The 14,449-nt window shown below is 41.7% G+C and overlaps 1 protein-coding gene across 7 annotated transcripts in view; it reads left to right on the top strand.

Annotated features, from left to right (window-relative positions):
* pou6f2 (POU class 6 homeobox 2) overlaps positions 1–14,449 on the top strand; it is a 74,658-nt gene that overhangs the window by 32,328 nt on the left and 27,881 nt on the right. For all 7 annotated transcript variants that reach the window (XM_042398803.1, XM_042398809.1, XM_042398802.1 and 4 more), the window contains one exon: positions 8,531–8,883. In XM_042398803.1, the coding sequence (XP_042254737.1) occupies positions 8,531–8,883 (353 nt within the window). The remainder of the gene's footprint in view (positions 1–8,530; positions 8,884–14,449) is intronic.

Genomic DNA, 14,449 nt, shown 5'->3' with positions numbered 1-14,449 from the left:
GATGTCTTAGCCGCTGCTAAAAGCTATCTGTGGTTACTAATTGCTGACCAGGGCATAATTACCTTAATTAATGGCCTAGGTATCTGGGGGCCAGATTTGTGGGGGCTTTTATCAGTATCAGTGCAGCTTAAAAGGTCCCGTAGGAGGTCTGAGGAGTGTGTAAGTCTCCTGGGTGCTATTTCTGGACTAACTGCAGACCCATCACAGATGGATCCTGTGGCATCAGTACAGGACGGCATGTTTGGAAAGAGATATCTGTTACTTACAGATCCTACGAAAACCTCACTAAGTACATCTCAGGCTAGAGAGGAAAACGCGTTTTCTTGCCTTTCCTTCGGAACATATTTTCCACTCTTCTTCTTCTCCCTCATACACAGAAGCACGTTTCCCTGAATTACACTGCCGTAATTCACAATGACAAAGTAGACTTAGCACCTTTTCCACAGACCGTGGGGGGTTTTGTTCAGTGAGCTCTCACTGTGAAATTAGCCCTGGTACTTTCATTTTCCAGCTGCAGTGAAATGGTTAAAAGACACAGATCAGCCAGTATGAAAATAGAACTGATTCAACAAAATCTGCTGCTTCCCATTGCTTGCTCCTCACCCATCCAGCAAAAAACCCTCCCCCCTTTATTCTCCCACTTGCCCACCCCCCCTTTTTCCCCCCCTACTATCCCATCCCCCCCCCCCTCACCCCCCTTCCCCCCAGCCCCGTCAGGCACCTTGTCCGCATCTGAGGAAGGCTTGTAAGTTTCGGGTGCATACATTTCTTTTGATGATATATTGTCCCGGTGCGGAATTTCATTTACTGCCGCTGCCCTTTGCTGAACCTGTTGCTAGTCAGTGAGCACGATAAGCGTATAAGTAGCATGCTACTTCATTCATCATACATCGTTCTGGGCTCTCAAATATCTCATATGCGATTCAGGAAGAAACTACTAAACCGGTACAAAGGATCCCCACCAGGATCAGCTGAGGTTCCATTAAACGCTGTGTACAAAATAGAGCACACTTGGTACTTGTTATCAAATACACATTTTCATTGTTGCATGTACAAAACATTATCCTTCATTTCATGGTGTACACATTGTTTATGTAGCAAGGGGGGAATGTATCTCAAGTGCAGTGCTCATGTAGAACATAATTCCATTCACATTGCATTTTGAATGCATGCATTTTGAAATCTGTTTTTTCCCTCAATCATAGTGGCTCCTCTGTGTTGTATTAAACAGCATTAATAATCACAAGAGGCTCAGTGTCACTCAGAAGTCTCCACATCACTAAGGCAGACAGTGTTGTGCTGCTGGGCATGTTGTGCTGTGTGAAAGTGCTTACACGCTCCCTCAGACAACCAAAGGGAATAATTAAAGACAGAAGATGGAGGCAGAAGAATGGAAAGCAAATCCCATTGTTTGGGGTTATTTCATCCCACTGAATTTCTTTTTCTCACTTTCTTTCGCTCTCTTCTCACATTCCTCCCCAAATGCACTGTGGGTATGTGGCACGCTATCAAAAGCATATGTAAGCGAAGCAGCGCAGAACAAAAGCCCTATGATGTCCTCCTCATACCCACATTGTCTTTTGATTATTCTACAATCATTTTATATCTGTGTAAGTTGGAAAGGAAGGGAAGGCTTAATAACCCCATAATATCCAATACTGTAGCTGTTCAGAAACCACAAGATGTGTTTTAGATGATTTGAAAACAAGCTTGCTTATTCCTCGTTTGCTCCTTTTTTTTTTTTTTTTTCCTAATGGCGTAATTTCTTCAAACCACCAATATCCAAGTTGTTATCAAAATAATCCACAATGAAATTCAAATTTAAGGTGAACTAGACTATTAGGGCAACTCTACTCCACTCCATTTCTAGAGCAGTAAATGTAGCCCCTCAATCTCTCTCGGCTTTTACTGTCAGTCAGAGAGCACTCAGTCATCTCTGTGCATCAGGCCCGTAATATTGATTTTTCCACCCACTGAAACAGCCGCATGAACATAAATTTTGCATGAGGCTTTTACTCGTGGCCTCCGCTTTGGTCTGACGACACATGATGGGGACCATGAACACGCTGTAACAACCCAGTCTGTCCTGCAAGGCAGACAGGCTCTTTTTTTTAAGAGTGTGTGTGTGGGGGGGGTCCAGCACCTTCTGGACTATGAAGGACAAAAGCAAAGGACCCCTTACTGGGTTCCACGGTATTGCATACCTTCAATGTACTCTGAAATGAGAGTGAAACACTTATGTGTCCAAAAGCAGTGGGGAGGATTGTCTCAGTGTGTGCAAGGGTCTAATTGGTTTAGTCATTCATTTGAATTAAGAAAGTAAGTAAGTAAAGTAAAACAAAGCAACATAGTAAAAAAATGCTTTGCATTTTTAAAGGATGTCTTAAAATTTAAGGCATTGCAACTACTAAGAAAGGGATAAAAAAAAAAAACAATATTCACTACCCAAAGACTCCATCTGAGGAGATTTTTAGCTTTAGACCTTGATTAGTGGACAACAGTCATGCGCCATGTAGGATCAAGAGTCTGCAGGTTCTTCTTTAAATCAGACCTCATGCCAGCTTCTTTAACGAACTTCTAAGCAGAGAGAGATCAACTAATTAGTGCATATAACGTGTAGTCTTTAGTTGGAGGGAAACCTGCAGAGTCCCAGCCTCTCAAGCACATGATCTGACACTACAGGCCAATATTGGGTGGCGGAAAAAGCTACAATCAAAACAGAAATCCTCATATCTTTTCTCAAAGGAGGGAAATCATAGTGAAATTAAACTAGCTCCTATTTTGCTGGGGACCCCCTGGATTTCTTTCAAGGGCCCCTGGAGGTCCCTGGACCACACTTTGGAAATCAATAACCGAGCGTAAGCAACACCAAAAGGGCAACATTATCGAGTGCACAGGGATTTTCTTGTATGTGTAACATCTCCATGGAGAGGATTTGATTCTTTGAAATGCTTCCCCCAGAGTGAGAATTCTACAACACAGCTTGATATTGCCTTGCATCACAAAGTGAAAGCATTATCTCTGGATCCCTACAAGCGATGTGGTTTACTCTCTAAAATCCTGTGGCTCTGCGACTCCACTCAAATCTTAACTGCCTATATATATATATATATATATATATATATATAAATATATATATATATATTTTTTTTTTTTTAGTAGTCGCTGAGATCCTCCATCCTGCAGTAGGACTGAAACACTGATATTGCCTGCTGTGGCTCTGAGAAATGTTTTTATTCAGTAGTTCACTACTTCCTTTAACGTTTCATTTTCCCCTAAGTTTATTCCAACCATTGCCGAAGCAGGAATCTGTTTTCCATTCCTTTAACGTGATTATCAACTGTATGGACTCGCTGGTAAAAGAATGTAACACAAATTTGTGTTCCAGTTTGTGTTAAGAAAACGAAACAGAACTTTTTTTTGTTTGTTTGTTTGCTTTATGTTTGGACAATACAATTCCAACTTCATGTGTGTCTTCTAATATCAAGATATGTTCAACAATAAACAAATATATTAACAATTCATTAGCTCAGGTAATTATTGTTTAATTGATTAGTCGCAAATAATGGTCCTTGTCACTGGAAATACAGATACCTGAGGTTACGCCTCAAATTCCAAACATATTTCTTGCTTTTCTATGATTTACTTTATTATAAGATGAAGACCTTGATGCCTTTCTGTAGCTGCTAGTATTGTAATCAGTTTGAAGAACTCACTTTGGAGTCTAGTGACTTGTGAAGGGCAGCTGTTACTGTGTGTTTAATGAACAGTTTATAGACTAAAAGTCAATCAAAAACATAAGCGACAGATTGATCATTAATGAAAATATTTTATGTTGATGTAAACTGGTCTTATCAATGTGACACAAAGTGACCAACAATGATAAAAGTTAACAGGGAACTTGAGAAACCAGCACAGAAACAGTGATGTTATCCACTTCATCAGTGTGCAATAGCTCCGATCTAATCCGCAGAGTAAAAATGACCTTCCTTTGACCACCTTCATAATTACCAGATCTCATAGAGTCTAAATCTCCTTACGTCCAGTGCAGTAATTATCAGTGTGACTCACTGAAAAGGCAATTGAGACAGTGGTTTATGGACTCCCATAGTGGAACGTGAGGCAGAGCAGTAATAGGGAGCTTGTTTGTCCCCTCTCACCTCTCTTGTTAGAGAATGACAGCTGTGTTTAGACTAGAGCAGTTCCTAAAAATACAGGGTGGGTCACATTGGACAATTTCATTAACTGCTGACAGGCTCCTCTACAGTCGCTGATTAGCTCTTAATTTACAGCCCTCCTAAATGATGCCAAAGACATTCAGACAGCGCAACAGCAGTTAGGGATGATTTGAACGCCGCTCTGCAGAACGATTGTGGAGACATTTTTCTGTTCCCAGTTTAATTATGTATCAGAGCTGAATCGATGAGGTGGTGTAGATGTACTCCAGCTTAACACTTTCAAACTGTATCTTCAAGAAAACAGCACACACATACATATAATTTACTGATCTTACATAAAACATGCTATAGATTTTATTCATCCCGCTGAATTCAATACATTCTTGTCAAGGTTTGTGAGCTATGTTTTCCCTTTTGATGCTCCGAAAACTTGAATTCTTTCGACATGAGATGATCATCTCCATCCTCTTTGCACTGTACTTCACGCTGTGTGAAGCACATACAGTTTGACGAGAGTCAAAGATCATCAAAGTCCTTTTATGTAGACTTGATTACTGTTACGCTGCAATTGCTCTTCATGTTGGCCTTGGCAAGCCTTTTCTAAGGGCTACAATATGATAAGCACCTATTTGTTTATGCTGTCTAGAACGCTTAAAATTCATTAATACATGTTTTTATATTTATTTTAACACGCTAAATTTACAGTGGCAGACAGTATGACTGGTATGACACCTGTAATTATGCCAAAATGTAGCCAAAACACTCAGAGATGGCAGAGATGTAAAAAAGTTTACTACTCCTGTACACAAACATGCACACACACAAAGATATATAAGATAACTCATAGGGAATAGTTGTAAAAGTAGGTGTAGTGCAATGAGAGGAAAACAATGAGTTGAGCTAGAATCAGCCCCAGAGAGAAAAGTGCTGTAATAGGGGGGTTGGCAGGGACTACTGAGATAGCGCTGGTAATGAGAGAGCAGACTGCTTCTCCCCCCCCCACCTCTCTACTCCTCAACCACACAGGAAACAAAAATAGCATTTTGTCTGACGAATGAGCCAGCTTTGACCTAGCCTTTCGACCTCTGACAATCAGTCTCGCTTCGTCCTCCAGTACTTCAGAAGACAGGGCCGGGACAGTCAAAGATAACAGTTGATTTCTACTATGGCAATACAGCAAAAAAAAAGCTCTGAACAAGAGATGGCAGACAGTTTCTCAAAGCACTGAGGTTGGAGGCCTTAGACTTCTCAGTACTGGTGTTTCATAGTCCCAAATGATTGTTGTTATATGTTTAAATGGAGCACAAAATGCCACATTTCAGCTAGTATCTGATCATTTAGCTGCACGACTTTTTCTCTATGATCTGGCTCATTCCTCATTATAAACATTAACATAGTCGAGTTGTGACAACAGTGAAAGTGGGACCCTTGCTCTTGCACCCCTCGGGCGTGATGACTAAGTGGGAGCGCTGCTTGCATCGCAGTCGGAGAACTAGTGAATATGAAGCACAACAAAGAGACAGTAGGAGATATAATGAGCACTATAGAATCCTGGCACCCTTTTGGCCTCACTCCATCATCAGTGAAGCTCCTACTGTCATCCTCGGCCCTGTGTCTGCTGGAGGAAGGAGCACAAACAATTAGCTGAGACAAGCCGTTTGGATTATGTGCTCAACCAAAGCAATCAGACAGCTGCGGTTAAAAGAATGAGCTTCAAAATGCCAGTTGCCCAGTTAGAGGGGAAGGGAGGGTCAGTGGTCCTGACAGTCTTAACAAGATGACAGAATTTATAAAGCACTGCTGTTAAAGAATATAGTTACCTGCGGTGTAGCCCTTATAATAAGGCCACATGGGGCTTCTTCCATATTCCCTCTGTATTTGTTTTCTTTTGCCTCATATTCTTTTGTTGTGCCTCTTGTTCCTCAGCGTAATGGTTGGTGCTGGAGGAAATTCTCCAATCGTCTTTGATCTCCGCCTGGTTTCGATAATTTTTTGACAGAAATCTTATTAAACCCCCCTTTTGTTTTCTCCGTCTTTGTTCCATTTTATTCCGTCTTTAAATAGGGCTCAACATTTTGTCGTTGTGAAGATGCAACGGAAAAGAGCCGGTCCTGTCAGGGGCTCAGCGCTTGGTAGACAACTTGCCCCAACGTTTCAAGTGAGAATTGGACTCTTGCCGTTTGCACAAATGATATATAATTCATGGTGGGGGTGTGAGAGAGGTGTCAATGTGTCAGGAGGTAGAAGACATGTAAAAGTGTACTGTTTACTGGCCAAGAGACGCAGGCTTTCTTTTGCTGCGCTTCTGCAGAGTGAGGAAAGAGGAGGATGATCTTCATTAAATGTTCATCTGTGCTTGTCCTGAAGTCGTAGTGACCACACTAATCAAAGACTTGTCTGCCCTGATGTTTTATTCATCTTTTATGAGACAACCATACTTAAATTATTTAAGTGCATTGATTCTGTATGTATACAAGCTTGTCTACGCCTGTGTTCACAATTGCTTGGCTGCATCATCAATAGATGTTCACAAACACTCTTTTGAACCAGCATTTGTTATTCAGTCCTTTGTGTTTTAAGTCATTTTAATAGTGAATTGCGTATGTGAGACCCTGTTTAAAACTTCTCTCACAATGCTGTAGGTTTAGGTTGTAGAGGGATGTCTTTGCTATGTACATATCTGCAAAAATGAACTTAAAAGTTCAAGAATTTTATGATTATAGCATGCAATAGTGTAGACTATTGATCCAACTGTCGGAATCAAACATGCTATTAGGGCTTTTATATGCAAGTAGAGACGTTTTTTCCTTTTATTCATATTAGTGATGAATTCTTGGGGTGGGAATTAGTAGTTCCCTCTGTATAATTCAATCTGTTAACATTTTAGTTGATTTTTTTTTATCTCATTGTTTGTTGTAGAAACTATCTCATCTGTTTTAGATAAATTTGTGAAATTTCACAAGTCCAGTCAAATATTAACATGCAGATAAGGTCTGACCCCTTCAAACCTGTATTATCTTTTAACCCACAGACATCATGTAGGATCCCGTTGCGGTCATCTCCTCTATTTATCCTTTTGTTTTCTTTACAAAACTATGTAACATCACAGAATCAAAGAAAGTAGAAACTCTTTTATTAACTGTCTGCGTGGATGGGAGACCATCATGACTTTGAACTAATACTGCCCTGTGTAGGAACAATATATTCTATTTTAAAGTCACTGGTATTTGTTTATTTTGTGCCTTTCGCATCCACTGTAGTACACTATGACCCCTGAATAACCTTTTTGTGTTACTGTATACATATGACTCTTTTCCTACAAGTACAGTTTCTTTTAAGGATTTTCTGGTGTGTTTGACTGAAAAAAAGACTGAAAAGCTTTCTGACTGTGTGCAGGTATAAAAAAAAAACAAGCTAAACTTTTCTATCCATCATATCTGTATGGAAACTCATTTTGTCTTTCTGTTTAAGGAGCTGTGAAGGTCAGCTTAGATGCTGTTTTTTAGCCTGGTTCTCCAGATATAGTATTATAGTTGATACCCTCAGTAGAAATTATTTGCTGTCCATGTTGTGTTATGATTTTCTTATGACATTTAAACACAATGTTTGTGTGAGCTGACAGAAGATCCACCAAATTTTGAACTGCCATAAAAATGACTAATGCACCTGCACAGCATTCACACTGAGATATTTTTATGTTTATTATATTATTGTATATTTATTTTTGTATTTATTATATCATAGATAGCCGTTCTGGGTTCTTGGGAGAATTTGCATGCCAGTGCGGCTCTATCTTATTCTGGCTCAGCTTGAGCATTAACAGTTTTTTTAAACAGCATAAAAATTTATAAGCATTTAATTGTAGAAATAAGGTTCTAATGGTGTGCCATTATTGGATCCAATTAGTTAATGGGTTTATTTCTGAAGTCTTCGAGTGAAGATGGATGTCTCTTTCCTGTGAGATTTTAAGCCATTAAACCAAAGATTCTGACATTCTCCAAGTGACAATGAAGACTTTTGGCTCCAAAGAGAGCAATTATATCAGTCGGGCTTGATAGCTTTGTCCTCCAACTAGCTAAATTAAATTCACTGACTCTATCATGCAGACTGAAACCCTGGAGGACCTTGTTGTGGCTCCATGCAATTTACATCTGTCTCTCACTCTTCACCCTATGCATCCCACACCTCCATGTGTACATGTATTTCTATCCGAGGTGTGGGCATATTCTTCAAATAATGAGTACTTCCTGTTTATGTGCTAAAACACAATTTGTCATGTTGTCAGCTCATTTGTGTTCAGAGGGTTCAGGTTTCAAGCGAAAAGAAGACTCAAACTGTTCTTTCACCAACAGCTACCTCATCACTGAACTCCCAGCTCCAGCACCTGCAGCAGCTCCAACAGATGCAGCAGCACCACCAGCAGCAACAGCAGCAGCAGCAGCAGCAGCAGCAGCAGCAGCAACAACACCAACATCAGCAGCAACAGCAGCATCACCATCACCAACAGACCCACTCCCACACCCAGAACCAGCTGTCATCCCAGCATCACATGACCCCGCCCAGCCAGCAGCAGTCATCCGTCCCGTCCCCGGGCTCCGCATGCTCCTCCACCTCTGGACAGCCGCAGCAGTCCCCGCCACACCGGCCTAACCAGTCACCGGCCCGCAGCCTTCCTTCACCCGTCACCCCGCCCATGCCTTTGTCGGTGAGTCAACAAACTTATGCACCAGTTTTTTTCTTTCTGATACCGATTTTAATACCTTAAGTGCTGGAATTAGCAGCGTGCTAATCTGACACCAATGATCTTTTTTAATTTAAAATTTGTATACTTACCTTTATCAAGTGATTGGTATCATTCTTCTATGTTCAAGGTAGCACAAGACTATAACTATACATCAGCTCCTAGTGATTTGATGATACACCAATTTTTTTTAGGCTTGTGCAAATTTTGATTATATTTTTCTAGTAAATTCATAAAGTTGTGATTACAGAATTTAAAACTACTGTGGTTACTTACGTTTTACACCTATTTTTGTTTATTCCAATCTGTCCACCGGTATCAAAGGTGATAGTATGTTTTTTTTTGCACAGTCACACGTTAATGATGTCAATGTCTTCCATTATACACAGGTACAAAACTTCCATTCACGTAATTTTTCACGGACACATTGGATAAAGTACCTCACAAGAACCATAAAAAATTTCCTAGTTAATTGATTTTAACCTAAAAGTACACAGAAATCTAGAGTACACATTGGATATTTAATTCCTATTTAAAAATGTAATGCTCCCCTTAAAAAGCTGAAATGTGCATTTGAAAAGTGTGATGATGGTGTTATTTCGTGCAGGCCAACCTTGAGAAAACGCAGTGCTTAAGCGGTATGCACAGTGCTTGATTCTCTGTCAGCACTTGATCTTTATCAAGTGGGAGTATTTGAATGGAGGCTGGTAGCTCTTCTGTCTATGTGGAGCTATTAGAATATGCATCTTGTCGCTTAAGCCTTGACATCAAACCTCACAACCAAGTAGGAGCCACGATTCACATCCTCCTGTGGCAGACCCAGGAGGGATTCAGAGGTTATCTATCCTTGAGCTTTCCGAACGTAATCAGTCCCTTAATCTTTGCTGCTCTTCCTACTCAACCTCCTTTTTAGTCACTTTGTCTGTCCATCCATCTCTGCCCTTCTGTCCGTCTGGCTGTCACTGTGTGACGATAATAACCTATATCCCTGTGGTTTCATTTCTGGTGGAGACTGGCCAGGGTCGCCTTTCTGTCCCTGGTCACATTCATCAGCGTCAGACCCTTATTGGGTTGTGGTGCAACCTTCTTTATGGCCAGGATGAGTTGGGCTATTTGTTTCCCTCGTTGCAGCACTCTCCGGCCCTGTCACGGCCTAGTGAGACTCAGCAGGAAAAACAGCCTCTGGATTTAATGGGCTCCAAAGGCTGGCCGCTACATCGCACCAAACACACTGTCCAGTCTGACCGTGGATACAAGGGCTACTGACCAACATACAGATTCAGACATTAAGCTTGCATCAGGCATCGTACAAAGACCTAAGATAACTGATTTGATCAAATACACTTCAATCAGACTCTCCTACTCATAAGGCTTTGATTTGCTAGGAAACTGCTGCTTTGTTAAATTTCTAGTAATCTGTGAATATCTTCCTATGACACAAAAGATTGTTTTGGGACTTGCTCACTGGATTGATAAGACTGAGACCCTTAGCTTTTTATAGATTGTCTTCCTCTAAAAGAAGCGGTGAGGCTGATTATGATGACTGAGGACAGACCTCCCTTGAGGGGGGCCAAAGGGGCCACATCAGGTATCATTAAGATATTGCCTCATCAAATAGGATTATGGAACGTGTGTTTGTGTGTGTGTGCGGAAGACGCAGACTGGCCGTAAAAGGTTTAGTTTCTCTGGGTCAGTGCTGGGGTTGTCAAAGAGTGTGTCACCCAGCGAGGGGCTCGCCCAAGGACAGGCCACGGCCTCAGCACCCACTCAAGTCAGCAATAGGATTTAAACAGCAGCTCCGCCTCCCTCCAGCTCCGGCACCCCACACTGTTGGGTCAATGATTGGATTTTCAGTCCTAGAATCACTTGAGCACCTCATTGGTTAATTCACAGAAGTTTTTTAATTCAGGAAGACTCCCAGAGCAGAGACTTTCTCACAAACACACGTGAATTGTCACCGAGATCTGCCTTTTGTATGTTTTAATTGAAGACACAGAAGGGCATTTCTGGTGTTTCCATGCTTTACCCACAGTCGAGTCATAATTACCATAATACAATCAGCATTACACAGATAACACCCCTATTTCCTACTGTCATTATTCAGACGCACAGAATCACCCAGCCATTCAACTATTTGCTGAAAATATAGCACAGAGCCACAGAGAGACAAACACTCATTATGTTCCAATTAATGTCCCATTGTAATTCTCTTCTCATGGGAGGTGTGTGATATTCTTTGTAAACTCGTAGTGAGGAAATCCTGAGCATTCATTACATCCCTAGTGTTTTTAGTGTTTGGTGTTTTTAATTTGTGAGACAAAATTCATTAATTGGCTCATTAATATCCCTATTAGAATACAAATCACACCACAACAGACTGTGTCCCCTTGAGTCAATGGTCTAAACTCAGATTACTGCAGCTAATTTGGTTAAATGGAGTAAGAATTTACCTTTCTACCCCGCCCACACCCACTCCGCTCCCCAACACGCAGAGTACAGTGAGATGCGGCCTGTGGCTGCCTGAAATAGCCACCACAGTGATGACAAATAGACGGGGGGGAGATTATGAAATTTGCTTAAGTGTGTTAATGGGCTGATTGCGGGAGCCTGCTGGATTTTGCTGGAAGTTGATTGATTAGAGCTGCGGGTTTTCTCCACGCCCGGAGAGCTCAGGGATTTGACGGGGTAAAGGCGCTCGCCAAGTCTGTTACACCGGAATTGATCTTAATTAGATCTGAAAGACCTGCCACAGCAGAATGGTCGCGGCGATTAAAATGAAAAACAGGAGAAATTACTGATCAAATTAATCATAATGTCGGGCTACAGCTGTAGGTCTGGTGTAATTTGCCACTCCAGTGAGTTACATCAGCCCAGGCAGGGAGAGGAGAGGCAGTACATACTGATCCGTGGCAGCGGGAAGCTTAGGCCAGCCTATCAACTCTCTTATTCCAGTTCGTATGCCCGGACCCTCCTGACCCTGCTGCGCCATCCAGTGGAGCCCTCACATGTCTCTCTCTCTCTCTCTCGGCTCTGATCTAATTAGTCACTCTGTAGCATTTTTATTGCCTTTTTTCTTTGCCAAATCCTTCCACGTTATGTCTCTCTTCTTACCGGAGCTGCATCTTCTACAACGCTGCGCCGTCTCTCTGCTGTTCTTGTCATGGCTGTCTTGTCACCGGCATGTTGTGTGTTCACTAATAGCCTCTGACCTTGGTCCACTGTCTGGCTGGCTGGTTTTCGGGGGGCCTGGCGGAGATGGAGGCGTCCTGTCTTCCTCCTCCGTCAGACTCCTGCCGTCTGTCTGTGTGTCTGTCTCTACTCCCCTTCGCAGTCGTCTCCTTGATCGCTGTCAGAGCCCCACACTGGGCCTGTCCACTCTCCATCTGCACACTCATAGGGGTAATTACAGCCTAGGGGCCTGCCTCCTATCCCTGTGCTCCACAATTTACCACCAAAGCGTCCACAGACATCTCTCTTCTTCCCCAGTGCACCCCGACATCACAGGACCGCAGGGCCTCAGACCCACAAGTGCTGCAATTACCTGAGCCTCTCCTCTATCCTTTTCTCTCTCTCTCTCCCTTCTCTCCTCTCATTCTCTCTTGCTCTCTCTCCTCTCTCCCCCTCTGCTCTCCTCTCTACCCTTTGGCTCCCTCACTATTCCCTGGCAATCAGCCTTCATTAGAAGCCTCTGGTGAAAACCCATCGTCACCAAGGTCAGCGGCTGCCAACCACAACGGCCTTTCAGAGGCCTGGCTGTCTGCACTCTCCATCTTTCCTCACCTCCTTGCCATCGTCCCCCCCCCCTCCTCCTCCTCCTCCTCCTCCTCCCCCTCCCGTTTGTTCCACCATCCTCCTCAAGTCTCAGGCCCATCTCTACAGCTTTTGTCTCCAGCTGAGGCCCCTTCAGACACTCATGTCACTGTTTTCCACTGCAGTGCACTTTTACTTATGTCAACCGCTGTTAAAATCACCACTGTCCAATTTGCTCCAAATGTCTCTCTTTTATGGGCGGCGGGTGTTTCTCCCATTATATTAACATGTGTATTAAATGAGCCTTGCACATCGATTAATTGATTTTCCAGATCAGCTCCACATCTATTCAATTTAGCGAGACGGGCCACCGTCATTCCACTGGGTATTAAATCAAAATTAAAATGACATGCTCAAATGTAGACCCAATGGCTCATACTGTGGCTTGTCAATGAAGCTGGCAACGCTTAAGTTGAGTAAAGAGTCCATTATCTGTCATATGTCTCATAACTCTACAGCAGTGTCTGTGTGGTTTGGAAAAAGGGGGTTTATTAATTAATTTTACATATCTTTTTGCAATGTTTTCTGGCCTTCTTTTGTTTTATTTTTGCCTTTATACTAGCTTAAGGTTGATAGAAACAGGAAAGAGAGGAGTGTGACAGCATCAAGGATCCGTGGCTGGAATTGAACCGCATATGTTGTGGTTATGTGGTATGCAGTGTAACCAGTAGGCTACTGGGTCACACCTTTTTTCAGTAAACTACCATGTTGCAATAAACTACTATGTATATGCACATTTTGAATGTGCATGAAAGTCAAACAAATTTCTGTTAATCAGAAGTATATTGTTGCAAAATGCTGTGCTGTAGCTACCATTTAGGATACCTCAATGTCCTCAACTAAACTAAAAAAAATCCAATGAAAAACATTAATTTAATGTTTCTGCACCAGAACTGTATTCCTTGCAATGTGGTGAATCATTCAGAGCATTATGTTGGGAGATAAAAATATATAGAAAAATAAAATTAATCAGTTAAATTAATAAATATACAGATATTGTAATTGAAAAATGTTTTAAGAGATGGGGTTGCTTTGGGGGAATTAAACTCATGATCTTGGTGTTTTTGGCTACAACCCTGGTAAAGTGGCATTTTTTATATTTTACTTCAGGCAAAGTTTCAAAATATCTGAATATACTCATATAATAAGCTTTGAAGCATCCCATCTGCCTATTATTCAGGATAACACCTGTTTTAAAATCACTATTTTCTAATAAAACTTTTAAATATGTATAATTGGGAATGTGGTAGCGGACTGTGCTGGTGGTTGTGTGGTTTAGAGCATGAACAGGCCCTCAGCTCTCCAGCAGCTCAGCCTAGCCTCTTATTAATGCACAGGAGATCCGGCTCTTAAGAAGGCAGAAAATTGCCTTACATAACAAGCGCTCCACAATTTAGAAATACAAATGTGCACTGTTGACTGAAGCAGAAAATAAGACTGTTGCCCATCAACAGCACCACATTTCATATGAATAATTATAAAGCATGGGAGCTAGATGAGGAAAACAACCTGACCATGACAGCTCTACTACTTTTATTTACTTCAAATGAGGGATTAGGCAGGACCAACGATGAGCCCTGAATTTCTAAATAAGGAGTAACTTAAATTTATCATATTTCAGAGGGATCATTTGGAAAACTGTAAAGGTACTTTCACTTTTAGAATTACACCTACATAAAGTACACCCTGCACTTACTTTTTGGCTTTTCTGGTTTTGTTG

Source organism: Thunnus maccoyii, chromosome 21 (assembly GCF_910596095.1).
Source record: "Thunnus maccoyii chromosome 21, fThuMac1.1, whole genome shotgun sequence".
Classification (NCBI taxonomy): Eukaryota; Metazoa; Chordata; class Actinopteri; order Scombriformes; family Scombridae; genus Thunnus; species Thunnus maccoyii.
Note: the sequence above shows the minus strand (reverse complement) of the source record. Positions and strands in the feature narration are given on the sequence as shown.